Source organism: Aspergillus aculeatinus (genome assembly GCF_003184765.1).
Source record: "Aspergillus aculeatinus CBS 121060 unplaced genomic scaffold BO66scaffold_37, whole genome shotgun sequence".
Lineage (NCBI taxonomy): Eukaryota > Fungi > Ascomycota > Eurotiomycetes > Eurotiales > Aspergillaceae > Aspergillus > Aspergillus aculeatinus.
Window position 1 is genome coordinate 240203 of NW_020291506.1, and position 27205 is coordinate 267407.

A 27205-nucleotide genomic window follows, 5' to 3' on the forward strand; every position below is an offset into this window, starting at 1 on the left:
CCCCCCCCCTAAACGCAGTTCTCTATCTCAGAAATCAACCTACTACCACCCCCCTCTCTCATCCCGAAGGTAGATGATTCACTCGCTCTTCTCCCCCCGCGCAAAAACCGCCGTCCACCGCTGCGGCACCAACCCCGCCGCCCCGTACGTCTCCTCGAGATACCTCCCCAGCGCCGGCAGGATCTCCGCCTCGTGGGCCTCGCGCTGCGCCGCGGACCACCACTTACTGACGATGATGGGGATGACGGGCGCGGCGATCTTGTACAGATCGGCCGTGGAGGCGTGGAACGCCTGGGAGATGGTGGTGGTGTGGACGCGCACGAAGCCGGCCTGCTCGAGGCGGCCGCGCACGTACGCCTCGTCGTCCCAGCCCGGGTTCATGCAGGACATGAATTCCTTGGTCGTGGGGAAGGGGAGCTCGGGGCTGGCCGAGATGGTGCGCACGGCGGCTTCGAGGACGGGGAGCCATTCCGCTGTGTTCTTGTTAGCACTGCTGCTTTGGGGGGTGGGGGGAGGGCGTACTTTTCTGCCAGGTGGAGAGGGTTAATGTGCCGCCTGGTTGGAGGATGCGGAGGGTATCTTTATGCATTATTAGCTGCTGTTGCGGGTGGGGGATGGACCATAAAGGGGGTGAGGGGCGGGGGGTTACCGTTCAACGCGGCGTAGGTATCCGGGAATGAGGTCCAGGCTAGCCCACAGCATTAGTTTAGCACATCACTTCAACACCCAGCCTGTCTACCTGTGAAGAGAGGACTCACCCAGCGCCGCAAACACATGCGTCAACTCTGCGGCCGGCAACTCCGTGCTCTGCGCGTCCATCACCCGCGCGCTCGTGTTGGCCGACCACCCTTCCTCCACGATCTTGCGCTTGACGTGGCCCGTCAGCTCCGTCGAGATGTCGCCGCATAGCAACTTCCAGCTGCCCGCGCGCTGCTCCGCCAGCACCTCGTGCAGCTTCTCGGCCACGACCCCCGTCCCGCAGGCCAGGTCGAGCACCTTCAGCGGGCGCTGTGCGGAGTCCAGGATCCCCGACAGGGTGATCAGGTCCTGCGTGAAGTACCGCGTGATCTTCTCGGCGATCAGGTACGTCTCCAGGATGCCTTTGCCGGAGTAGAGCTCGGTGAAGGTGGTGGCGCGGGTCATTTTGGGTGTGGTTGTGGTTGTTGTGGTGGTAGTTGAGGTCGAGATTGAGGTAATGGAAGGCAGGTTGCCGGGTGGTACTTTGAAGATGAGTGTTAAGAATCAGAGGGTGAGAACCGAGACATCAAACTGCTGATGGTGGGCTAGTTCGTCTATGCCATTTCGCCTTTGGCTTGTGTTCTTCAGCAGTGGCTCGCATTACGAGGACAAGAGAACACCCTTCTCCCCTCTTTCCCCCCTTACCTTAACCTACTGCATGTGATGTCTCGCCTTCCAGACCGCCATAGCCAGTACCCACCCCCCTGCATCGTGACATCAGAATGCATGGAGCAAGGAAGGAATGAAGAGAGGCTGCGGGTCTTTCATTTCGTCCGCTAAGACGAAGCACAAGGGAACCCCGTTCTGCCGAGCGGAGTGTGAATGAGACACACCCTAGTTCAGGTGAGGGAGCATCCTCTCAGTCCCCAGATCCGGGGCCCTTCGCGCATCAGCTGGATATACCCCTCAAGACGGGAAGCGGAAGTGACATACAACACTCAACCATGGAGACCATCGCCTTCTCCCAGCTCCTGTACCCGAGCATCGGGCTGGCGAGTTTACTCTTCTTCCTGCGCGCCATCTTCGCTTTTTCCGGCGAGCCCAAGCCTGTCAATTGGCACGCCTGGGATCCCTGCCAGCGCAAAGCGAAGCAGGAGTTTTACTCCAATGCCCGGGGGCTGATTGCGAAAGGGCTCGAGAAGGTGAGTTGAGCCCATAGCCGACTTGCCACGGGGGGGTAAGATGAAATTGACATGATCCGGCATTCCCAGGGCCGCTCGGTGTTCCGGCTCGCGACCAACATGGGAACGTATCTCATCCTGTCCGACAGGTACGCCGAGGAAATCAGAAACGATGAGAGATTCAGCGCCTACGATGCTTTAGTGGATGTATGTAGGTCTCCCTCTTCTTTCCGGTACCCGATCAAGCATCGCATATTTGACCTGCCGTATGCGAAAAACTAATTCCGATGGACTAGGTCATTCTGCTGGAGTTGCCGGGCTTCGAAACGGCGTTCCAGGGCTCGCTACATAACCATGTCTCTCCAATTGCCATCCAGGCCTTGAATAAGGAGCTTGGTGAGTTTCGTTCCGACCTACCCTGAAAGAGGTCTCTAGCCCTAACTTGCCGCCGTGACACCACGCCTGTTCAGTATACTTGACGCGCCCCCTCTCCGAGGAAGCCAGTGAATGTCTGCGCACCCGGTGGACCGAGACGTCTGGTAAGTCCCATGCACAGCCTCTGAGCCGTCTCGCAAACAGCTAAGCCGTCGATGAACCGCAGACTGGAAGACCGTGTCCATCCGCGAGACGGTACTGGCGCTGGTGGCGCAGATGACGACGCGAGCGCTGATCGGGCCGGAGCTCAGCCGCAACCCTGACTGGCTGGAAATCGCCATCAGCTTCACCACCAACCGCGCCATCGCCGTGGCCGCCATCCAAGCCTGGCCCCGCTTCCTCCAGCCGCTGGGCCACTGGTTCCTGGGCCCCTGTCAGACGGTGCGCCGCCAGATCCAGCGCGCCCGGGCGATGTTGTTGCCCGTTCTGCGGGAGAAAGCCGGCCGCACCAATGACGACGACCCATCCGCATCGACAACCGCACACCGCGACTTTTCCACCCTGACGTTCATCGACCAGTTCGCCCGCGGCGCGCGCTACGACGCCACGCTGGCGCAGCTGCGCCTGATCGCCGTCTCCGTGCTGACGACCGCCGATCTCGTGGAGAAGGTGGTGGCCCGCCTCGTGGAACACCCGGAGCTGATCCCGCCGCTGCGCGAGGAGGCGATCGCCGTCCTAACAGCCTCCCCGCAGGGCATCCACCGCAGCAGCCTGCTCAAGCTCACGCTGATGGAGAGCGTGATGAAAGAAAGCCAGCGGCTGGAACCCGCCACCCTCAGTACGTCTCCCCCTTCTCGGTCCGTCCCACCCCCCACTAACGAAAAACCAAGTATCAATGTTCCGCGTCGCCAAAGAAACCGTCACCCTCCAGGACGGCACCCCAATCCCCAAAGGCACGCACCTCGCCTTCGCCAACGACCTCCGCCTCGATGCCACCCTGTACCCGGAGCCCGAGGTGTTCGACGGCCACCGCTTCGAGCGCATGAGGGGAGATCCCCGCACCGCCGGACTGGCCCCGTTCACGAAGACGCGCATGAGCCATCTGGCCTTCGGGCACGGCAGGCACGCCTGTCCCGGGCGGTTCTTGTCCTGTGACGAGGCCAAGTTGATCCTGTGTCATATGTTGTTGAAGTATGAGATTCGCGCGCCGGAGGGGGGCGTGGGAGGTGTGGTTGTGAGTGGGATGTTTGTGCAGCGGGAGCCCGGGGCGAGGATGATGGTGAGAGCTCGGGAATTGGAGGTCGCACTGGCGGAGATCTTGCATTGATTTTGGTTTACTCACTCACATCATAAGGTATTATACGGAGGTTACGGAAGCGTGTATAGGTTCTGGTGATGGATCGTAGGGGTATTGGAGGCCTAGCTACGGATATCAGACTGCAGTTATCGTTGCTCCCGTCGTTGGTATACAGCTATGTATATATACAGACTGTTTTCTGGATGTAGGGTATTGAAATTATATATGCTCTTGTAATTAGCTTGTGGCCAATGGGTTCTAGAAAGAAATTGCTTGTCGTGAGAAACACAGTCTTTGACCCCAACGGGGGTTTCCTGAGCTACCTGCTACCACCTATACTAGTTCACTCTACTCCCCAGCCTTCGCCTTGTAGTCATGCGCAATCTGATATTGACCGTCTTCGGGGACATTGCGGGGCCGGTAGGGGCTCCCATCCTGAATCGCTCGCACGACGGCCGGAAACTCCTCGTAGACATCGCAGTGGACGTCATACCCGAAGATCCACTCTGGGCGGGGGAACTTGATAATGGCCGGGTCCTTCTCGATGGCCTCCCAGTCGGGATCGCGCATCTGCCCGTAGATGGCATTTCCACTCTCCTGGAGCATCTTCGTCCGCTGGAATCGCAGGGCGTGGACGGCCTGCAGCCCCAGGGGCACCCGCGCCTTGCCCGCCAGCTCCAGACAGATGGCCAGCGTCGCCGCATCCTCGATCGACTGCCCGCCCCCCTGGCCCACGATGGGGGACATGGCGTGGGCGGCGTCGCCGAGGATCATGATGCGGCCACCGGTCGAGATCCACCGCGGCAGCGGATCCCGCGCAATGATCTTATAGTCCGCCAGCGTGTCGCGCGGGGTATGTCGCAGGACGGCGGCGATCTTGGGGTAGACCGGCCAGTCCTGCATGAGGGCCAGCGCATCCTCCACACCGGCGCTGCTGGTTCTCTCCCAACTCTCGGCCGCTTGCGCTTGTTCGTTCTGCGATTCTGCCGATCAGCGCATGCATCATTCCCTCTGACCGAGAAAGGGGTATACTGACCCGATGCCACACCTGCCAGACGACATTCTTCCCGCGTTTCCCCGTGGCCAGGGTCAGCCCCAGGCCGCCGTCGGTGATATACCTCCGCACGCGATCGCGCTCGCCCACCTCCTTCAAGATCCACGCCGCGTCCGGATCCCCCGCCACGAGCTCCGCACTGAAGCAGGCCCGATACGCCGCCAGCCCGGAGTCCTGCGCCGGGGGCCGATACCCCAGCACAAAGTCGCGGGTGCGACTGTGCACGCCATCGGCGCCGATGACACAGTCGGCGGCGAGGGTCAGGCCTCCGTTGACGGTCACGCCCGCCCGGTCGCCGTCCTGGGCCTCCCAGTATTCGGTGACCGCCGCCCCGAACCGCAGGTCGATCCCCAGGGCGACGGCATGGCGGTACAGGCCCGTGACGAGCGTGGCGCGCTGGATGATCATGCCCTCGCCGACGCCGTAGCCGTCCATCGCGTCCAGGGCATACAGCTTCCCGGCGGGATCGAGCACCTCCAGGGCGGCCACGGCGTCCGCCTCCGCGACGAGCCGTCGGTACACCGCGCCCTGCTCCCACGCCTGCATCACCTTGGTCGCATTGCTGCCCAGCGCGATGCTGTCCCCTACATCCTCCGACGAATCGTGTCAGCGGCTGAATGAATGGGCAGACCGCGGATTGGCGTCCCTACCCAGAACCCGGACCTCGGGGCTCTTCTCCAGCCCGATCACCCTATGGCCTTTGTAATGGCATTCGATGGCCGCCACCAGGCCTAGGATCCCCAGCCCCACGATTATCACGTCGATGCCGCTGGATCGCGGCTCGGCGACCCCGCCCGGGCCGACCCCGGTGCTGATTGTCATGTTGGACGAGTGAGTGAGTGGGTGGGTGAGTGAGTGAGTGAGTGGTTTCTGTGGCCTTGGGGATGGTGCTGATGCCGTGGAACGACTTAGTATGGAGAAGGGGGAGATTCTTCCTCTCGTCTGATGATCGATGTTCAGCTGGTCGACAGCGCTTCCTTGCATGGAGGGAGGGGGGGGGGCAAACGATGAGCGGTCTGGGCATGTCTGTCCTCGGTCAAACGCTGGACATGCAGTTCTCACGCTTCAGCTCTTTCCCCTCCCTCGCGTTTCGGGGTATAAACTATTTGGGCAGGTATCCCCACCGGGTTGAATGCTTAGTGGGTTAGTTGGTTCGGCGCTGGTCAGTGTGGTCTGGCCACAGGGGGCGATAGTAAGTCTCCTATTCCAAGTCCCAGTTGGTCGGGTCTCACCGCCAGGAAGGACATCGTCACTGTAAGACAAAACTGGATGGGCTAATCAGCTACCGCGTGATTTGCGTTCTGCAGGAGTGTCTTATGCTGAAGAATTTAATCGGTTTCGTTCGGCGGCTTAGCCCGCCGGGCCATACAACACATACATCGCTCGTGCACTATCATGCAAGGAGGGTGCAGCATAATGCGTCTGCGACTCTGACGTCAGGAATAAGATTGCCTAAGGTTGGCCAAGACACGGGAAAAGGGGGTAAGGGTAGGGGGAAGCGAGAGGGGACAGAAAATGGCGATGTCCAGTTTTTCCTGTGCAGAGAGGAATGTGCGGTGACTCTGTATACCCGGTTCTTAGGGCCGGAAAATGTGCATATGCAACATGCAGCATGCACATACTCCGGCCCACATGTAAACAGGGCAGCGGGGGGAATCTCCCTTGATTGGGGCGGCCATGCAAGGGTCTCTTTGGGGGCTTGGTTGGTTTTTGGCACAGGATCAAGGGCGTTCAGGATTGGATGAGCTGTAGGCTTGGGCCTGGTGCTCTGCAATTCAGGCTCTGGATTGTGCAGGGCGGCTGCCTCAGGCTTTGAAGGATGTGTTGTGCTGGCTACGCGTGACATGTTGGAACCCTAATATGGGTGATGTTGTACGGTAGTATGGGTATTGAAGAACTCTCCCTGTGATATCTAGTCCACGATCTATAACCCAAGCAATCTTGATCAGCCTCCTAAAGGCTATAGATTCACGACCCGACTGCGGAGGAGCTTGACTAGGTTTCTTTCGCTGCCTCACCAAGGCATATTGAAAAATAATGAGAACCGAGAGGGAGTTGGACAAGGTGACTGTAGACTTGTAGACGGAAAGATGCTCGCCAAGCATACCGCCAAGGAATAAGGATTATAACGGTTTAGCACGACTCGCCCACTGCAGCAAGAAAAGTGCAAACAAGACGGATGGGACATACTGAGCAGAAATCCAGCGGCGTGAGTACAGGCAGCTCTATCACCATCACCAAAAAGGGGAACTATTGTAGCAGTGTCAAGGCAACAAGAAAATATCCATTTCATGAATTGCATGCTTAACGTCTAAACACTTCGACTGCCCACCTCGCCATCCCTCTTCTACTACTATCATTATTTAAGCCTCGCCTCGACAATACCCATGATGTCTCCCGGCTTCCTCCACACCTGCACCAGCACCAGCCCTGCACTGTCCAGAAGGCTCGCAAAGTTCTTCTCAGTCCGCTCAATACCTCCGATGGCCATCAAGCTCAGATCCTGCCAGGCGTGAGTCATGGTAGCCCCCGTCTCCGGGATGATGATGTCGTGGATCAAGATCCGGGACTGGTCCCGGTTCATCGCAGCCGCGGTATTTTCGAGGATCGTCTTCGCTTCCGGCACATCTGGCCAGTCGTGGAAGACACGTCGAAAGTAATATATAGAGGCGCCTGACAGATAAATTGTAAATTAGCTATTACGACCACAACACGGGACCGCGCTCGCCAGGAAAATGAAAGAAAAGGCTTACCCCGGATTGGCTGGGCTTGCTTCAAGAAGTCGTAGACCTGCGGTTCAATACCATCGGCTCGCAGCGCTTGACTGTGTTCCTGGATGACGGGCTCAAGATCCTGCACGATGAACCGACGGCCTTTCAATGCCGGGACGATCTTCATGATCTGCCGCGTGGCGTTGCCATGGCTGCCGGCGATATCAACGATGGCCACACGGTCCTCGGCGGCACCGCGAAGCCGATCCTCCCATGGGTACAGGTCCATGGCCATTTGCTCCACGTCGGCGGCTTCGGCCCTGGTCACAGGCGCAACATGCTTCGGGTTCTTGTAGAGGTACTCGAACATCGTCTCGCCCGGACAGTTGTGGGCCAGGGTGAACGGGTTGTTTCGGGTCGTGATGGCGTCTTTCCAGTCATGGTGGCGAAGGAAGTCGCAGATCTGCAAGACAGGCCCGAAGATGAAGTCCGACCTACGGGGAAAGGTCTCGTGGTCAGTATCCAGACAGCAGCTGGAAAGGCCTCCTCCTCGACGACGCACATTACCGGGAAGCAGCCCGCGATATCTGCAGTCAGATATGCCTCGGAATACGGCGTGTGGGCATACTCCTCTTCGCCGGTCTCGCGGAAAGGACCCAATGGAGTCACGGCTCGCATCAGGCGTACTGCATGCCCGTCAGCATTGATGTTGCGAGGTCTTGGAGATTCGGGTCCGACATACTCAGGATGCTCTTGTCCATGCCCGTCCGTGAAGCGATCTCGCTGGCCGTCATCGGAGCTCCGCCCTTGGGGATGGCGTGGAAGACCCCGGCCGCTAGAAGAGCTCGCAGCGCTCCCACTTTGACGATCTATTCGAGGGTCACTCATTGTCATTCAGGTGCCACGCCAAACAGAGACGGTGCTCACTAACCTCCTCGAAGGAAGACAGCGCCGAGGGCACAGGGCCGCGGACGGTTTGGATCAAGCTGGAGGCCTTCCTCTGAAGGTCGAGCTTGGTCTCATCGCCGGCGATATCACCATCCAGGAAGCGCTGGGCTGCGACAACTATCGCGTCAACATCTTCTTGCACGGCCAGCCGCTGCGCATCAGTCTTGTCGGTGACCGTCATGGTGGTGCAGATCCCCGTCACTGCGATTGTGTATCGGGTGTGAATAAGCCACAGCGAAGTTACAACATGTTGTAACTAGGAAATGAACTTGCTTAATGATTTTGAATTTGACATCATGGTTGAGCTGGCTCGAAAACAGGGATACGGCCCGCGAGTCATGGTCCCAACCCCTAGCATTTGCTTGGATCTCAAGCAACAAAGTGTGTTTGCCACCTCCTCAGCGGGATGGGAATCCATCAGTCTATCTTCATGATTGAGCCGAGCGCAAAACAAGGTCGAGCCCCGCGAGCTATGGTCCCATCTTCTGGCCTTGCTTTTACCGGTCAACCTACGGAGGAGTGAGACATGGAATACTCGTGGCCTGTCGTCAAATCTGCCCTATTGGGGTTGCAGTTACCACATGCAACATTCCACCATGGGGATGAGAAAGGACATGTCCAAGATCGACTTTGCATACGGCTAGCCTGGAAGCCACATAGGATCTCAGGTGATATCGGTTGCAACTCAACTGTAATTGTTCTTGGCAGATAGAGTAAGATGGCATGCAGACTACCTAATTTTCCCTTCGAACTGTCAAGTCCCTTTTCCTCACACAGCCCAGCTCATCAGGGCAGTCGTTCTTGGTTGTGGTCATCTTGGAGCACGGGATTCCTGTGCTCTCCGAGGGACTGGCCGGAGTGCTCGGTGCACAACCACGCTGCTTGGTGCTTGCGGTCGTATGCCTGCATGCTACTGTGTATTTCGGCACTGTTTCTGCAGGCATACCTAGCCAATATTCTCCGTTTCTTCACGGCTGGCTCGGATCCTCCAGCAGACTTGCAGAACCTGTTTCACTGGTGTTCGTGTGTTGCTCGCCCGGATAACCCCGCAGCTCCTTGCTGGGATGAAATCATCTCGGTCGCAGGACCCTCCTCGGTTGCATGGCTCCTTACTCGACAGAAGCCTTGCGCCATGCCTTGCCTGGATGAGTCATCTTCCTTGTCGAGATCCTCCGTCGCGCGGTCTTTCACGTGTATGGACTAATATGCAGTTGACTGTGATCGATAGTGATCACGTGACCACACTGCGGCGTGCTGCGCTTCGCATGTCTTCACCACAAATCGATCCGGACCTCGTCCCTGAAGGTTCCAGATGATCGCTCACCTGGGCTGAAGAAGAAGCGCTGGTACGGTGTGAAGCGGATACACAGCTTGTTACTGTACCCTGATAATATGAGACATCTTGAACATACACGGGGGCTAATCTCATGAACATATATCTCGTCTACTCTAAAATGATGGTAGCGTCAATGCAGATGAGTTGTATGTAGCTTATCCAGGCTATCAGATCCATCAATCTCAGATAGTCTATTGAAATAGTGTTCCCAGTAATCGTGATCTTGTCTTGTATGTGGGCCAATGCTGGGATATGTGTATATAGTAGGAGTGCTGATCATCCTTTACGGAAGGCGGTGAAGGCCCCCATCTATCTAAGGCCCGCGACCGTCCGCGACCTTCTCGATCTCTCTCTCGCCACCGTCATGACGCTGTACGTACGTCAGCAATTTAGCGAATCTTATCATTTCTCTCCTCGTTTCCTTTGTGACCCTACTTCGGAGATACGGGAAGATACACGCTTCAGCACCTCCTTTTTTCGTCAATCCCAAAATCACCAGGCTAAACTGAGTTGAGAATAGGAGCTTTCATTCCGAACGAAGCCCCCCCTCTCCGACTCTAGACAAAACCACCGACTAAGATGGAACGAAATAGTCATAACTGCGGTCCTCAACTCGATGACACAGACACATTCTCGAAAGAGATTACAGAGCCTCCAAGATGATCGCTTGCTCAGCAACCTTGAACCATGCATCCCCACGTTTCCGAGCCTCCCGGCCGTCCGTGTCGGCGGGGGACTTCTCCGGCGACCGGAGGCGATAATGCTCCACCGTGTACGCCACCAACACCTTGAGGATCGTATCCGCCAACGCCTGGGCGATACACTGGCGCGGCCCGAAGCCAAAGCGCCAGAACCGGTAGCGGAAATGCGCGCGGGATTCGGCCAGGAACCGTCGCGGCCGGAAGCTCGTCGGGTCCGGGCCCCAGGACTCATCGCGGATGTTCAGGGCATTGGTATCGACCACCATGTAGCTGCCCCGGGGGATGCGGTATCCCCCGACGTCGCGCGCTGTTGGGATCGACTGGGCGTACGTGTAATTCGTCACCGGCCGCAGTCGCGCCGACTCGTTGATGCAGCTCGCCAGCAGCGTGGAGTGGCTGGCGATGTACCGCTCCCACGCTCCTGCGGAGTCGTCCGACCGTACGTCCATGATCTCCCTGCGGAGTTGCTCCTGGATGGCGGAGTCGTCGGCCAGGAAGGCCGGGATCCAGGAGAAGCTGCCGATCGTGACGTCGATGTTCGCGAAGAGCGCCTCGTCGAGAGTATGCATTAACTCCGTGGGCGTGAGCTGGCCGCGCTCGACCGCGGCATACAGAGGTACGATCGCGCATGCGGTGCCCTGGCCGCTGGCTTGGGCGCGTTGGTATGCCTGCCGGTTGAATGCCGCCCACCGCTCGTGGAAGACACGCAACTTGGCCCGGATCGTCGGCGAGAAGAGTTTCGTGAAGGAGAAGAGCGACAGTCCGCCCTTGAAGGCATACTGGAAGACGTCGGTCCGCAGGTCGGTGATGGCGAGGAGTTCCTGCACCATGTCCGGAGGCAGCTCTCCGTACAGGAGATCACCGATCACCCAGAAAGGCAGAAGCTTGAGATCCTCGGCAGGCTTCAGACGCCACGACTCTCCGGCTTGATAGTCCCCGTCTAGCTCGTTGAATTGTCGAGCCACTCGTGACTGCACCAACGGAACGTAGGTGGTGGCCTTCTGAGTAAATGGAGGCGAGACCACCGCATGGACACGTTTCCAGTGCTCCTGGCTGATGAGGCCCACCCCGTCTCCAACCAGATCGCCCATCACCCAGCCCCCATTCAGGTTTGAGGCTTTCAGGTGATCTCCAGAGTCCCTGAAGACCGTTTTAATCTCCTCCGCCCGCGTTAGAATGCTGGCGAGGATTAGCACGGACCAATAGCTGCGGGACCGGACACGTACATCTCAGGCGTCAGGCCAACCCAGATGCGATAGACCGGTCCATACTTCTCCGCCCATCGACGAGAGACCCTTTCGTATTCGAGAAACTTGAGGCTCCCTCCACCGTCGGGAAATCGGTATGGACATGTCGGAATCGAGGTCCGGCCGTCTGCCGAATGGATTGGATACCACCATAACAAGAAACACTGTAAATTAGGACTGGATTCCACGAAGACACCGGTGGAACAACACTCACATTGATCACATAGGAGATGAATCGATTGGGCCAGGTGTTTGGCGTGAATGCGCGCCAGAACGCCAGTAAGACCGAGGCCAGACCAAACTGGATGGTCAGAGCGATTTGGCTGACCATCATGTGAATCTGCTTGCTGAATGATCCGGACACCGGTTACCCAGGGGGTCAAAAATCCAGAGACGAGGCGAGCCTGGACCACATAAGTTCAAATGACGTGCACTCAGCTCACTGACCGACTGGTTGATTGTGTGGCCGGGGAGAAATCCCTGACCTCGATGCAATTTCCTCATCAGTGCTGAGCATGTGGTGACGGCCATGTAAGGGTCGGGTCGCAAGTGGAGTTGTCTTGGTCTCGGATACGCCGATCTCCAGGCATGGACAGCGGTATGTAGGCATCCAGCGGGGGTTATTCTATATTCGGTCGCGCAAGGGTGATGTCTCTCAACCCCTGACTCGCTGGACTACCTCTTGGTCATTCTGCAAAAATTTCCAGGGCAGAGCAAGCAGGACTGGTAATGATATCATCACCTTCAAAGCAATACCACGATCGTGGTCACGGTTGGATACTATATTCTCTAATGCAGAGGCCCTGCCGCTCCCCTCAACCTCTTGATTTGTCTATATACGATAGAGCGGGCTCACCATGAACTTGTGTCTTGATCGTCATGTTATCTCTCTCCCTCTTGATGAGGAATTGCTAGCGAGGTGGCGCGCAAGTGGCACATCTAACTCACCAGCGCATCCGCTCAAGGCAGCATGGGCGCTGTTACTTTCCCGAGTCTCGGGGGTACCGAGAAGCAAATTCGGAGTCATCGAGACGCCGATGACTTCGGTCGTTGATCCAAAGATCAATCCCACGAGTTCGGAGCTACCGCATGTAGAGACCTGGGCGATATCCGAAAATGCCGACATCGCTCTGCGGGATGCCGCCGAGGAGAGCACCGAGTGTCTCGTGGAAACCGAGGCCACCTCTGCGATCATCATTAGCTGGGACGGTGAAACAGCCCTTGTAAGTGGAGAATGAGACTGTCTTCATTGTGCCAGGCACTAATGGCCTCCGAGTTACCATCGACCTTTCAAACGGTTGTGCTTTTGAATTGCGGCCTGTCACCGGCTCAAATGTACATGAGTTTCTCGCCAGAGTTCCTCACAATAAGCATGGCCTGGGCACAATTGGCTTCTTGTGTTCGGCTCCTGGAGCAAATGATCCTGACTCCCGACTTGCCGCTTTCCAAGGTAGACTTTCTCGGCTCCTACGGCGAGAAGACGATCCAGCAATGGAACGATCCTTATTCCCTGTCCAGGCCGAATGTTTGTATCCACACACTGATCCAAGAACATTGCCACAGTCAGCCTGAGGCGGAAGCTCTGTGTGCCTGGGATGGCTCCGTCACATACGCCGAGTTGGATCGGCTATCGCTAGCAATCAGCATTCTGCTGCAGACCTATGGAATCGGCTCCGAGACGATTGTGCCGCTTCTCTTTGAGAAGTCACAATGGACCGCGATCGCTATGTTGGGGGTGCTGCGGGCAGGTGGCGCTTTTGTTCTGTTGGATCCTTCCCACCCGGTCCATCGTTTGGAGGAAATCTGTGTCGAAGTGGAGGCAACCGTTGTCCTCACCTCTCGTTCACTGCACGAACTGGGCGGCCGAGTACATCGGCAAGCAATTGCAGTCCCGAGAACCGAAATTGAGGTTGATAAATCAAACTGCAACCGGACTTCCGTCGTTAATCCATCCAATGCTGCTTATATCGCCTTCACTTCAGGATCGACTGGGAAGCCCAAGGGAATCGTGATCGAGCACCGGTCTTTCTGTGCGAATGCCCTAACCCAGAATGCGGTCCAGAATCTGAATTCCCGGACTCGTGCTTTTCAGTTTGCCGCCCACGCCTTTGATAGCAGTATTCTGGAGATGCTCATGACGCTCATAGCCGGGGGGTGTGTCTGTATACCCTCGGAGGAACAGCGTCTGAACGGGCTGTCGAACGCGATCAACACCCTCCAGGCCAACTGGCTGGAATTGACTCCGTCCGTGGCACGTTTCCTCCAACCTGATCTGATACCGGGGGTCAAGTCACTGCTCCTCGTCGGTGAACCCATGTCACGCAAGGATGTGAGCCAATGGGCCGATAGGGTCCAACTCTTGAATGCCTATGGCCCTGCTGAGTGCAGCGTTGTAACCACGATCCAGCCCCGTGTGAAGGCAAATGACCCGCAGAACATCGGGCGCTCCTACAGCGGTCACTGCTGGATTGTGAATCCTCAAGATCATGACCAGCTGGAGCCTCTGGGTGCCGTGGGGGAATTGCTTGTCAGTGGACCGATCGTGGCCCGAGGCTATCTCAATTACCCGCGCCAGACTTCATTCATCAGCACGCCCCGTTGGGCGACCCGGTTCGGCGTCCCCGAGGATGAGCGGTTCTACAGGACTGGAGATCTTGCTCGGTATAATGTGGATGATGGGACGCTGCAATACATCGGGCGGAAAGACCGGGAGGTCAAAATCCATGGCCAGCGCATTGACCTGCAAGAAATCGAATATCTTGCGTCTCAGTACCAGAATGAAGTGGCGGCAGTTGTTGATGTGATTCAGCTTGGAGACAGCAGCGCAGGCAAGCTTCTGACGATTTTCTTGGCATACGCAGATACAGACCTGTGTTCTGACAGCTGCAAGGGTCAGATTGTCAGTGTCGATGCTGCGATGCGTTCTGTTTCTGCGGGCATGAGAGGCTGGCTCCAAGACCGCCTGCCCCCATATATGATTCCTACCAAATACGTCTGGGTGACTGGATTCCCTTTGACGCGAACGGGAAAGCTCGATCGACGGGCATTGGTGGATTTGGGAACAGCAGCAACTCACTCACGAACACACAATTCAGAAACAGAGTCGTCAACCATGGATAGCCACGAGGATAGTGACTTCGACCCCGATATGCTATTGAAAGAGGACCTCATCCGTTCACTATTTGCTGAGGTGCTGGATTGTCCTGGACAAGCCATCGGTAAACATGATGACTTCTATGAACTGGGAGGAAACTCGCTCGCCGCGATTGAGCTTGTCGCTCGCGCGCGCAGTCGAGGTCTGGAGCTCACAGTTGCAGAAGTCATCCGTTCTCAAACCGCCCATAAGATTGCGAGGTCCTCCTTGGAGACTGCAGAAAGCCCCGAAATTCCACCTTTTGCTCTCCTGGGAAGGCATGACAGAGAAGAGATTCTATCTACTGCCGCCGTCCAGTGTCAGGTCATGCCAAGCCAGATCGAGGATATATACCCGTGCACCCCTCTACAAGAAGGTCTCATGTCGCTGTCAATCAAAAGGCCGGGGGCCTTCATCGGTACATACCAATTCTCATTACCTTCTTCGACGAGCGTGACTCAGCTGCGTGCCGCATGGGAACGGCTTTGGGTCGTGCATCCAATACTACGGACTCGGATCGTCTCGGCGAAGGATGGAACCATGATGCAGGTCGTCATAAAAGATGATCTCCTTTGTAGGGAAGGACTATTCGCCGACGATGTCCGGAGATCAATGGGCTTCGGAAGCCCACTCGCACGTTTGACAATTCAGCAACTCAATACCCCTGTTCTGTTTATTCTCACGATTCACCACGCCATCTTTGATGGATGGTCGTACGTACAGCTGCTCGAGGACCTGCACAGCTTTTATCAAGGCCAGTCACCAGAACCGCGGCCCGCATTCACTCACTACATTCAATATCTTGCGACATCGGATTCGCACATGAGCCGTTCTTTCTGGAAGGACGAGCTCAAAGATTACCAGTCCCCAGTGTTCCCATCATCCTTGTCCCGGCGGCCATCAGCCTTACCTCAGTGGCTTGTAAAAAGCCATCAGGTCTCCTTAGCTGACCTTGAGGTCAACTGGAAGCTCGCAAACCAAATCAAGCTGGCGTGGGCATTGGTCGTATCCTCCCAATCAAACTCCGACGATGTCATATACGGGCTGACTGTTACCGGCCGAAACGCTCCGGTTTCTGGGATTGATCGTATCACAGGTCCGACATTTACCACATTCCCCTTCCGAACACAGCTGAACACGGAGCTATCTGTCCAACAAACGTTAGCTGAACTGCAAGAACACGATGTATCTCTCATGCCATATGAGCATACGGGCCTCAAGACTATAGCGGAGTCAAGCCCAGAGGCAGCTTGGGCTTGCAGCTTTCAGAACCTTCTGACCATCCGACTTCGCTCATCTCAGAGTACATCCTCGGCCTTCCTCGACCTACCCGAGAATGAAGCCGAAGACCTGAATTTTGCATCTTATCCTCTTTCAATCGTGGTCCAACAGAAGGACAGTCTGCTGAAGATCAAAGCCTTCTATGACGGGGAAATTCTGACTCCTAGTGTTGTCCAGGACCTCCTCGATGACTTCGAATCCTTCCTGCAACACGTCATCCAGCAGCCTCATTCCATCATCGGCAATCTGAAAAGCCTTGTCTCTCAACGATGGCAGCAGATGGCCGAGATCAATACAGAGGCTTATGATCACCCGTCGCCGAGGTGCCTTCACGACGTTATCCAGGGGCTTGGTGTCACGCAGCCAGAATGGGAAGCTGTGTGCGCATGGGATGGCTCCCTCACATACGAAGAGCTAATCGCCATGGGACGCAGTCTCGCAGGTCATCTTCAACTCTCGGGATCAGGCCCTGGGACGATTGTCGGGATTTGTCTGGGGCGCACGAGGTTATTTCCCGTCACGATTCTCGGCGTGTTGATGTCCGGAGCTGCTATGGTGTTGTTGGAGCCAAATTTCCCAGCGCAGCGTTTGAACGGGATTCTGGACGATGTGGACGCGCAGTTTGTCATCTGCTCTCCGGGGTTACAGGACAAATTCGAGTGCGGAACCAAAACCACAAGGCAGATCATCCCCTTCGCATGGAATCTGGGAGAATGGAAGGGTTGCGATTCTTGGCTCCCACCACCGGTCAGCCCTAGCGATCCAATGTATGTTGCCTTTACCTCCGGATCGACCGGTACCCCCAAAGGGGTGGTTATAGAACATGGGATGGTCTACTCGACGATCCATGCCCACAAAGACGCTATCGGCGCAGCAAAGTCGTCCCGGTGCTTGCTTTTCGCCTCGCCGGCGTTCGACATCTGCCTGGCAGAAATATTCTTCATGCTTGCCACTGGAGGCTGCGTCTGTATTCCCTCCGAGAGCCAGCGCATGAATAGCCTGGGTGAGACCATGTCGGCCATGCGGGTCAATATGGCCATGTTGACCCCATCGGTGGCCCGGACCCTCTCACCGGAGAAAGTGCCATCTCTCCAGACACTGATCCTCGGAGGAGAGTCCCCCTCAGCGTCGGACCTGGCAACATGGGCCCCACGGGTACGTCTGCATCAGTCATACGGACCGGCGGAGTGCACCATGTACGCGTCGACGACACCTCAGTTGGCCCCCAACTCCGTTCTCAACAATGTGGGATCCTCTCTGAATGCGACTTATTGGATCGTCAACCCGGAAGATCACAATGAGCTTATGCCTGTTGGCTCAATGGGAGAGTTGCTGATTGGCGGTCCTCTTGTTGGCCGGGGCTATATCAACCGACCTAAAGAGTCTGCAGCTGCCTTTATCCAGGATCCGGCCTGGAGTCATCAAATCCCTGCTCTGTTGGGCTCGAGACTGTACAAAACTGGAGACCTTGCCATCTTGAACCGGGACAAATCCTTGCTTCTGATTGGTAGAAAGGATACCCAGGTGAAGCTCCATGGACAACGCATTGAGCTGCACGAGATTGAGCGTTGTGCCGAGGGCTTCGGACACGATCTTGCAGTAATTGTTGAGTTGGTGGAAATTCAGAGCGTTCAGAGATCGAGTCTGGTCGCGTTCGCCTACAGTCCAGTCACGGTGGAGAGAACACTAGCTATGACCCCAGCTCTCGGCGACGATCAGATCCCATTCTTACCCCCGTCAGCAGACAATCGACAACTCTTTGCGGGCCTCCGACAGCATCTCCAGCAGCACCTAGCACCGTTTATGGTACCGTCATTAATGCTAGAATTGTCGTGCCTGCCCCTAAGTCCAACCGGAAAGATCGACCGCAAGACACTTCGGCACGCAGCGTCGATGCTTGACACGGAAACCCTGAGAATGCATCGGGGTGGTGTCGCTGGGTCGAAGACGGAACCAGTATCGCCCCAGGAGCAGTTTGTGCGTGCAAGCTTTGCCACCGCGTTGTCACTGGATGAGCAGACTATTGGGTTAGACGATAACTTCTTTGCTCTGGGCGGTGATTCCCTGAGTGCCATGCGGGTTTTGACCTTATGTCGGCGGGGAAACATGAACATTTCCATGCATGAATTTCTCTCTCACGACACAGTATCTTCGCTTTGCGCTTATGTCCGCAGCAACCAGAACCAGTGTCCAGATCCTGCTTTCCAGAAGGGTGTGACTCCGAAGTATCACTCGGAGGGCGAAGCTGGTTCTGTTTATTCTAGCGATGTCGCTCACGACTTCGAAATGATTCGATATCAATTGACCTCGCTACAGTCGCATAACATCCAGGACATATATCCGTGCTCGGACGCTCACAACGGTATCTTGGAGCTGTATTCATCCCAGTACACGAGTACGGCGATCTTCCAGATCCTCCCCGGCGGCTCAGTGAGTGCGGTACAGGTGAGCAATGCCTGGAATCATCTTGTCAAGCGCCATGCAGCATTGCGCACAATCGTCGTCGTCGATCCCCAGGCCGTTGCAAGGAAGCTCCAGGTCGTTCTGCACCCAGGCACCCTGCAGGACCCGATTTGCGCATCCAGCGGCACGGCACTTGCTGATTTGAGAAGCCTACGACCCGTTCAGTCGTGGGAGCTTTCGCCTCTGTACCGGCTTTTCATCAGGCAGGATGATGGCGGAGAGGTGTTCATGCGACTGGAGACGGGTGGGGCACTAATCGATGCCTTTTCCATGTCGATTCTTATGAGGGAGCTTTGTCTCATCCTCGACGGGCAGCCGTTGCCATCCATCAGTATCACGTACCGCCAATACCTGACCCACCTACAGCAGCAACGACCGTCGGCCAAGGCCTTGCATTACTGGTCGCACGTGCTGCATGATGCTCAGCCATCACACCTCTCACGACGACCAGAGGAGACACCTTCACCCTCTTTTCCCCCCTCGCCGCGCGCGCAGAGCCGTCATCTCTCGCCAGCCCAATTCCACGACCTCAACGCGTTCTGGAGGGCCCACCGCCTCACGATCACGAACATCTGCCAGCTGGCCTGGGCCTTGACGCTCGGCCGGTACACCAACACTCGCGACGTCTGCTTCGGGACGGTCACGTCCGGCCGCGAGGACCTCGACCTCGACGTCTGGGACTCCGTGGGCTCCTTCTTCAACATCCTGCCCTGTCGCCTCGCCCTGGAAGCCAACATCACAGTGGTGGAGGCCTTGAACCGGAACCAAGCGGGGATCCAACGACGAACCGAGCACCAGAACTGTTCCATGCCCGATATGATCCGCAGATCCCGGGCGCAGCCAGACAATGATCTGGACCAGCAACTGTTCAATACGGTGTTGACCGTCCAAAACACCGTCTCGACCAACTCGCATCCCGCGCGCTCCCAAGACAAGGAGACTGCGGCTGCGACTGCTACCAGAAGCACCCAAGTCGAGCTCCTCGACCTGGAAGATCCCACCGAAGTGAGTAGCAATCCCCCCAGCCATACGCCCATTCCCCATTCTGGAACACAAGCCCTCCACCCAATAACCGAAATCATGGACACTCCAAAAGCTAACCATGTGACCTAGTACGACTTCTGTCTCGCGGTCCACACCTCGCCGGCCCAGATCGAGATCGAGCTCCGCTACTGGACGTCCACCGCCTCGGAGAAGTACGCCTCGGAGATTCTGGCCCGCATGCTCGAGTTTCTCGACCTGATCGTGCGGAACCCGACGGAGCCGCTGCTGAAGATCCTCCGGGTGGAATCATAGTGTCTGCCCCACGTCTCTGGTCCAAATAACCAAAGGCCAGAACGCAGTTTCTACAGTATCACTGTTCAGAGGATTCGGTCTGCAGTCTGCAGTCTGCGGCTCTGTGGTCTCGCTGGCCAGGCTCCGGGGGCGGGGGGCGTGTTGATATCTAGCCCTGCCCGGATAGCTTTGCATCTGTGTAGTTGAATTTGACGTCTTCTGTCCTTGATGATTCCTTTGTTGTCTTTTCGTGTACTCTGATCCCGGTCGTGGGGTACATAGAACACAGCTAAAGTTACGAGTAACTTGTATATCATTTCAACGGACTTTCTATTATAGCCGCATTAACCCGAAAGAGCAGTCCCCTCCCCTGGATAAATTGACATAGCAAACTTACCTGCCGCATCACAGAAGTATACCATCCACAGCCGTACCAGGTGTAACCCTGAAGGCTCAAAAATATGCCTGTGCACCAACTAAGCTATACCAGAGCCACCCCGGAAGAAGGCAGAGTCTAGCTGCTCTAGGCTCAGTTGGTGCGTGTCCCGTGAACGGACCAGTGCGTGCACCAAATCTTGCACGAAGCCATGTCCTCGCGTGCTGGCATACGAGTACAGAAGCAGCGACATGCTCGGCTGCGAGGTGTGGGGTGTGGGGTGTGGGCTAGGTACGTACGCACTATGACGAGCGCGAGCGGAATGACCTGCCGAAACTATACTTTTTCTAGAAGGGGAAGGAAGTGCTGGTAGCCTGAGGCGATGAGGCTGAGGGGACTGCTGACGGCTGCCGTTGTATTGCGAGGGTAGTTCGTTCCGGCCGGGGGAGAGGAAGTGGCACTTCCAGTGCGGGACGAGGGGGGAATAAGTTACAATACTTACTCCGGAGTTAGGGCATCTCCAAATGCATTTAGAGTCTTGTCTCCGAGATGAGAAGCTCCTCCCGTCAGGTGGAACCATGTCATAAGGGTCTTATCTCCCGACGATCGCTTTGTCGTTACGCTATCTCTCTTTTACCAGAATTCAACCAGGACAGTGTTTCAATTGTCCTCACCCACCCTACCACCCATCCCGTTACGAAAGGGTGGAACACCAGGTGATCGCTTGTAGAGCAATAGGACAGCTGTGCCGGCAGTGAAAGGGGAGAAGTGAGGGGGAGCTGAGCGGTGGCGATGCGTGCTTGGTTCAAAATTGTGTATAGAAGTCGAACATAGACTGGGCATGGAAAGAATCGTAAAATGCTAAGCGCATTCCGTGTCATAATCTCGTTACTTCGTAGATACCATGAAACATACGACAACCTAAGCCCCTCTAGGCAAGGATAGGCCAGATCTGCCCTCGCTTGGTCACATCCAACCACGTCGGGATGGACTCGCCGCGACTGGAAGTGATGTGCTCGTCCTGCTGCGTCCAGACCTCCTTCATGACATCGCGCGCCACGCGGAACCCCGCGAACCCGCACCGCGCTTCTCCCTTGTCTAACAGTTTCAGGACCTCGCTCCGTCGCTCGAGGGTGGTCGCTTCGGACCCCGCAATGAACAATGGCCACGCGGTGCCCGGCCCGGTCTGTCCTGCTTCAGTCAACGCAGCATCAAATTTGCTGAGCGACGAAACGACCTTGTCGACGTGGCCTTCGAGGATCAGCGGGTGTACTTCGCGGATGCGACGGTAGAAGAAGATGACCAGCGCCGAGTTCAGCGCCTCGAGGAGGTACTCGTGCGCCTGGGAGCACACCTCCGAGAGATTCGGGGACGTGCTTGCACTCTCGACCTTGCGCGAGGCTAAAGCGCAGACCATATTCTCGAGCCGGGCGCTGCGGCGGTGCAGCGCGTCCCAGGCTTCGATGCTGGCTTGCTTCACCTGCGGCGTCCGCCGGGCCACCCGGAAGGTCTCCATCACGTTGGCCAGACGTGTTGTTTGGGAGACGAGACTCAGCCAGGTCTCCGGGATGCCATAGATTTGATGATACAGAGTATCCGGGTAGCTGCGGGAGTCTTGGAGGTGGATGTCATGGAGACCGACATCTTGGCTCTTGGGTTCGTTGATATTCAAGTCGCTGTCGGACGGGCCGCGGGCTAGACGGAGGAAGTCGTCCAATCGGGATGTCTGTTCGCTCGTGGTACTAGATTTGTTGATGCTGTCAGACTTCTCAGATCGGAACGAGCATTTCAAGGCGTTCATGAAATGCTCTGAAGGAGTATAGTCGTGTAGGGTGTAGGTGCTTTCGCCGATGATCCGGAGCCAAGTGTATACGTGGTGAAGGAGGCGAGCTTTCTGGGATATGCGTCGCTTGGATAGGCCCCGCAAGCGCAGTAGTCGCTCAGCGTCGACCATATAGCATCTTGCATCTTGCTGTTGGCCGCTGATAATCTACGTGGCGTCAGTAAGATGCTGTAACTGTGGTTCGCAATTAATGCATGAAGCTTACAGCAAATTCGGTCAAGGCACAGATAGCCATCAGCTGGTCTTTGTACTTGGCAGCTTTGGGTTGAATCTCATGTCTTAGTGATGTTTGCATATGGTCCTTGGCCATATCATATGCGTGCTCAGCAATCGGCTGCCAGTTCACCCGAGACTCTGATGTACTCATCGATGGATTAACAGTCAGATGCAGCGCAGAACATGCCAGAAGGCAATATAGGTTCGCTAAGCGAGCATGGCTGATGTTCTGCGACCCTAGAAAGGTCAAATCACTGTACGTCACCACTGCGGATGGCACATTCGTGATCTTCCACGGAGACTTTTGCTCGAGAGGAATGGCTGACATGCGAGAGATGACATGGTCTTGGAAATGTCGCAGCAGAAAGTGGGCATCAGCCAGCACATTGACCGGATCACTGGCCAGGGTCGAGAGTAACTGAGGGATTAAGTTCGAGTGCGTGCCTTCCTGCTCCCCATTTGTATCGAGGATTGGATCTGTTGTTCCTACCGCACCACCATTGACAGCAGCCTGTGCATCTGGCTCGAGGAAAAGAGCATCACCAATATCAAAAGCTGTTGAGATCATAGAGTCTGGCATTTGAAGGTCAATACTGAAGAGATCCGACCATTGTAGCAGATCGTTCATGTAAGCAATCGACTCCTGTGACAGTGATGGGCTTACGACCGAGCTGGTTTCAACCAGGGGTGCTTGTGTCGGCGGAGGGCTCACGACCTCCGTGGCCCTGGAACTTTGTTGCTGCGAGGCAGTATCTTCATGCTTCGGACCCGATAGATCCAGCACAGAGAAAGGCCCGACCACGATACTTTCCTCGGTAGGTCGGTCTGAGTCCCTCGCCCGGCTATCGATCTCCGCTAATGAGGCATCGATAGACCCCGATACTAGTTCCGCGCTCAATGCATCACTCATAGAAAGCCGTGATTGCTCTGAATTGAGTCATTAGAGGCAGGCCATCATGGAGACGAGACAGAGTCAGATCACCTGTGTAAAGAAGACGTCTCGGGCCCAACTTGGCCGGATCCTTCCTGAGTTTCCAGTCCCTCGTTCGCGGCGGCGATTGATGCTTGCGTGCTGCTACCCAGCGAATATCGTCGGTGAACCCCTCACATGTCACCCCACTGGCCCGGCACATCTGGCACGAGGGTCTCCGTTGATCGCATTTGGCATGGCGGCGACGACAGGTCTTGCAGGCTCCCAAAGCGTGGGTGCGACGGGATCGGTTGCCTGATGCCTTGGACCCTGCCATGGCATCGGAAGTGGTTGTCAATCGTGGCGATGGTGTATTGAGAGTCTTCGAATCTGAGACTCAGTTTTGATATCATGGGGAATCTGGGGTAATAGAGAGGTTGTTGCTATATCAGGAAGCACGACACAATCTGCAACCCCTCACTTTCCGCGGGATCTCTTTCCTTTTTCGCTGCGGTTCCTGTCGGAACGACTTGCTTCTTTGGGGTTAGTGGGGACGTCTGTCGATAGGAAAAAGAAATGGCGAAGACAGTTACAGTTAAAATGATGTATGTTATGAACCAAGAAGAACATGCGAACAGAAGCCCAGGCCAAATCAAGAAAATACATTAAAGATTGCGATGATGGCTTGGGGACATATGTTTGATTTCTAATCAAAGCCTTGAAGCTACGCCAAGCCCAAGACCTCTACTTCAGCCCTGACAGCAAGCGGAATCTCCTCTTCCAACGTATGTCGTTCGGGCACCCAGGTCAAGTACTGGGGAGCTCTTTGCGCCACCTGTTTCGCGTTCGTACCCAGAATAACTGCAGCATGGGGCGTGATGGAGTCCGCCTCGCTAGGGTCAACCTCCTTCACAGAAGCTGAGTCTGCAAGACCGAGCTTGTAGACCTCCTGTGCGATGCGCTGTGAGATCTCCGTGAAGGACTAGATGCTGTTAGCGGCTGGGGTACGACACGAACAGTCAATCCACTCACCAGCATCTCGGTGTTCACCGGAAAGTATAGCCCATCCTCATTCCACAACTCGCCGTCCGCATTATCTAGTGCTTTCTCCACCAACTTGACGAAGATGTTGCTCAAGTCTGCAATGTGGATGTTGCTCCAGGTGCTCTCGCCCTTACCCACTTGAACACCCTCCCGACGCTGCAGGTTGGCCCGCGCAAGCTCGGGAATTTGAATGCTTCGCTGCTTGACAGCGCCCCGGCCGCGACCATAGATAATCGGGCCGAAGATGAGAGCAGTCTTGGGTCGCGTGGCCGCCGGAGGCAAGTTGGCGACAAAGTTGTCAACAATGCGCTTAGAAGAGTAGCGTTTGATCAGCGCATGCACCTCCTCGGCGCCGTCGACGTCGCTGTAAATGCTGCTTGATGCCTGGCCGAAAGTGTTCCTTTCAATATCGGGCATGGAAAGAACGCTGGCGCCGGACATCTGAATCCAGTAGCCTGGTAATCACTATCAACTATTGCTCGCCTTCCAAATCGACCATCACTACTGACCAGGCTTCGTCCTAGCTTCCGCTGACAGACCACGTGCGATGGCTTCGACGCTCTTGATGTGGTTGGTGCTTGCGGCATCTATAGGGAGAGGATGCGGTTAGCAATGTGATTCATGGAATTCAAAGCGAGCAAACTCACGGACGACAACGTCTGCTTGAGTGGCCTCCTTCTCAATGACAGCAGCAGCGTCTAGATCCCCCATCACCACGCGCACGTTAGGGTAGTCAGCCTGGACCTTCTTCGCCTTCTCTTCGTCCCTCAAGAGGACACTGTAATCGCAATTGGGTAGAGCTGATCGAAGAGCGTGGAGGACATCGCCGCCAATGTAGCCTGACGCACCAGTCCTGAAGAGTGGTGAGCATGATCTCGTGGGCTGTGGGGATTTTCGTTCTTACAGAAAGATTTTCGCCATAGTGAAGGGGGTTGTGTGTGTTGCTGCGGTGTGAAACTCGATCTTCGATATGGTATTGTCAATGAGAGATGAGAGTGAAGGATGAGGGGAGAAGAAAGGACCCCGCAATGTATGAGATGGACGGGGTCGAGTAGTGGGCCCGGATAGGAAGGTGGTCCCGGGGAAGACCTGCCTCGGCTGTAAAACAACTATACCGACGTGAAAGCAATCTCTCTCTATCTCAGACGATATGTCCGACCGGTGTTTGGGGATGCGGAATCATGCATAGTAGATGCGCTGCGTCTTACTATGGCACTCTCATACCGTTTTGGGAAATCTCGTCCTAAAAAGTGTCATGCGCCAGTGTGCTTCCCTCTCATATAACACCAACAAGATGCTGAATGCAACACCCATTCTCTGCGGTCTAGCCATTACTCTCTTACTATCACCTTCTCCTAGTCCGACTCCTTTTCCCCTTGAACATCTTGAGAATGGCCCACCGTGGAGTGAGCTATGACAAAAATGTCAGCTGCATCGCAGATCTCAAGGCTCTTGGGAGCCAGAACCTCCCTGTGATGGTCAGAGGTATGCTGTTGCACCGAGCATGACCAGCACAAGTGTCTAGCTAACGCGCAATAGAGTACTATAATGAGGGCGCCATGGATCTCATCACGTACGTCCAATTCAATTGTCACGCCTACATCCCTAACACAACTTCAGACTGCGTGAGAATGAGGCGGCGTTCGACCGGTACAAAATCCGCCCGCGCATTTTGATCAACGTAGACAAGGTGGACACTAGTACTGAGATTCTTGGCACGAAGGTACAGCACTTTCTCCATTCCCTCAATTTGGGTGTGTCGTACCGATACTAAACTCCTCTACGAACAGGTATCCCTCCCTATCGGATTCAGCCCGGCAGCGTCACACAAACTTGCGCACCCTGACGGCGAGCTGGCAACCTCACGCGCTGCTGCCAATCATGGCATCTGCATGGGTCTTTCCTCATATTCGAACTATTCGCTGGAGGATGTGGCCAGCCAGGGCTGCGGGAATCCATATGTGATGCAGATGTGTGTTTTGAGGGATCGGTCAATCACGCTGCAGCTGCTGCGCCGAGCCGAGAAGGCGGGCTACAAGGCGCTTTTCTTGTCGGTGGACGTGCCTGTTTTAGGTAAGCGGCTGAATGAGCACCGGAACAACTACACCCTGCCGGAGGATATGGAATGGCCGAATATCCTAAGTTGCGGCAGTGATACTTCCAACCGGACAGAGTACGGTAGGTTGAAAACTCGAATCACGGTGATGCCCGCGATTGTTGACTTGAGGTTGCGTTAGATCCGAGTTTAGACTGGGAAAGCACCATCCCCTGGCTCAGGGAAAACACAACGCTGCAAATCTGGTTGAAAGGAGGTAAGAACAAGTCTCAGCTGACTCGTCTGAGACCACCTCTGATGAACCTCTCCACAGTATATACCCCTGAAGACGTTGAGCTCGCCATTCAATATGGCCTGGACGGCGTCGTCATCTCTAATCACGGGGGTCGCCAGCTCGACGGTGTCCCGGCCACTCTGGATGCTCTGCGAGAATGCGCACCGGTTGCCAAGGGTCGTATCCAGATCACAATCGATGGAGGCATTCGACGCGGTTCCGACATCTTCAAGGCCATTGCTCTGGGCGCAGATTTCTGCTTCGTCGGACGAATTCCGATCTGGGGATTGGCGGTACGTATCCGTTTTCATCTCCTGAGATGGCATTACTAATGACAGACCTCCAGTACGACGGCCAGAAAGGTGTGGAGCTGGCCATTCAGATCCTACGCAACGAGCTAATGATCACGATGGCACTAGCTGGGTACGGCTCCCATTCATGAAGGTTCATTTCATTGCTAATTCGAGTAGATGCCGTTCGATTAAGGAGATCCAAAGGAGGCATTTGTCAATCCTCAAACCCGATGGCGTTCTTTCCAAACTTTGAGAACAGAATGTTCTTTGTCCAGCCAGTCCGCATTTGAACAATTCGATATTTAGCAGATTGGCCCAAATTTGAGACTTCTTCCTTTCTGTGCATCATTATTCATCAAAGTAGCTTAAAAGCCAGGGGATGCAAGTCCACGTGTCCAAGCGCCTACCCCGCTTTCACTGACCTCAACACAAGTCAGTCCACAGCAGCACGATGGCTACAGCACCGCCTATAATTGACTTTGGAGGTTCGAAGCCGATATCAGATGTGGAGAT

General features: G+C 55.8%; 9 protein-coding genes across 9 annotated transcripts; 3 read left to right on the top strand and 6 right to left on the bottom strand.

Moving 5' to 3' along the window:
- Positions 1–78: 78 nt before the first annotated feature.
- On the bottom strand, positions 79–1143 carry BO66DRAFT_440511 (class I SAM-dependent methyltransferase; the record flags this gene model as incomplete). Its single annotated transcript, XM_025651263.1, has 4 exons — positions 79–473; positions 523–579; positions 650–688; positions 759–1143. 4 exons carry the CDS (start codon positions 1141–1143, stop codon positions 79–81), a joined length of 876 nt encoding a protein of 291 aa, XP_025501952.1.
- Positions 1144–1682: 539 nt separating this feature from the next.
- Positions 1683–3561, top strand: ftmG (cytochrome P450 monooxygenase ftmG; the record flags this gene model as incomplete). Its single annotated transcript, XM_025643952.1, has 6 exons — positions 1683–1880; positions 1950–2066; positions 2156–2255; positions 2330–2398; positions 2461–3072; positions 3125–3561. 6 exons carry the CDS (start codon positions 1683–1685, stop codon positions 3559–3561), a joined length of 1533 nt encoding a protein of 510 aa, XP_025501953.1.
- A 318-nt stretch (positions 3562–3879) lies between these two features.
- On the bottom strand, positions 3880–5407 carry BO66DRAFT_327687 (FAD-dependent oxidoreductase; the record flags this gene model as incomplete). Its single annotated transcript, XM_025643965.1, has 3 exons — positions 3880–4506; positions 4568–5169; positions 5236–5407. 3 exons carry the CDS (start codon positions 5405–5407, stop codon positions 3880–3882), a joined length of 1401 nt encoding a protein of 466 aa, XP_025501954.1.
- Positions 5408–6944: 1537 nt separating this feature from the next.
- Positions 6945–8425, bottom strand: BO66DRAFT_455972 (putative O-methyltransferase; the record flags this gene model as incomplete). The annotated part of the gene is made up of 5 exons (XM_025652117.1): positions 6945–7258; positions 7339–7790; positions 7859–7982; positions 8039–8165; positions 8228–8425. 5 exons carry the CDS (start codon positions 8423–8425, stop codon positions 6945–6947), a joined length of 1215 nt encoding a protein of 404 aa, XP_025501955.1.
- A 1547-nt stretch (positions 8426–9972) lies between these two features.
- Positions 9973–10859, bottom strand: BO66DRAFT_393327 (cytochrome P450). Its single transcript, XM_025647736.1, has one exon. The coding sequence runs from the start codon at positions 10848–10850 to the stop codon at positions 10224–10226; it is 627 nt and encodes a 208-aa protein (XP_025501956.1). The 5' UTR covers positions 10851–10859; the 3' UTR covers positions 9973–10223.
- A 1526-nt stretch (positions 10860–12385) lies between these two features.
- BO66DRAFT_472963 (acetyl-CoA synthetase-like protein) lies at positions 12386–20011 on the top strand (the record flags this gene model as incomplete). Its single annotated transcript, XM_025653007.1, has 3 exons — positions 12386–12751; positions 12805–19410; positions 19519–20011. The coding sequence occupies 3 exons, from the start codon at positions 12386–12388 to the stop codon at positions 19699–19701; spliced, it is 7155 nt and encodes a 2384-aa protein (XP_025501957.1). The 3' UTR covers positions 19702–20011.
- Positions 20012–20987: 976 nt separating this feature from the next.
- BO66DRAFT_378115 (Zn(II)2Cys6 transcription factor) lies at positions 20988–23426 on the bottom strand (the record flags this gene model as incomplete). The annotated part of the gene is made up of 3 exons (XM_025645778.1): positions 23098–23426; positions 22105–23042; positions 20988–22046 (listed from the first exon to the last, which is right to left on the bottom strand). Exons 1-3 carry the CDS (start codon positions 23360–23362, stop codon positions 20988–20990), a joined length of 2262 nt encoding a protein of 753 aa, XP_025501958.1. The 5' UTR covers positions 23363–23426.
- Positions 23427–23749: 323 nt separating this feature from the next.
- BO66DRAFT_456006 (uncharacterized protein) lies at positions 23750–25008 on the bottom strand (the record flags this gene model as incomplete). Its single annotated transcript, XM_025652118.1, has 5 exons — positions 24974–25008; positions 24717–24922; positions 24579–24656; positions 24058–24524; positions 23750–24007 (listed from the first exon to the last, which is right to left on the bottom strand). The coding sequence occupies exons 1-5, from the start codon at positions 24988–24990 to the stop codon at positions 23750–23752; spliced, it is 1026 nt and encodes a 341-aa protein (XP_025501959.1). The 5' UTR covers positions 24991–25008.
- Positions 25009–25460: 452 nt separating this feature from the next.
- Positions 25461–26968, top strand: BO66DRAFT_421782 (alpha-hydroxy acid oxidase; the record flags this gene model as incomplete). Its single annotated transcript, XM_025649993.1, has 8 exons — positions 25461–25554; positions 25609–25642; positions 25690–25792; positions 25860–26247; positions 26307–26381; positions 26439–26692; positions 26746–26822; positions 26870–26968. 8 exons carry the CDS (start codon positions 25461–25463, stop codon positions 26943–26945), a joined length of 1101 nt encoding a protein of 366 aa, XP_025501960.1. The 3' UTR covers positions 26946–26968.
- Between the last annotated feature and the right edge of the window lie 237 nt (positions 26969–27205).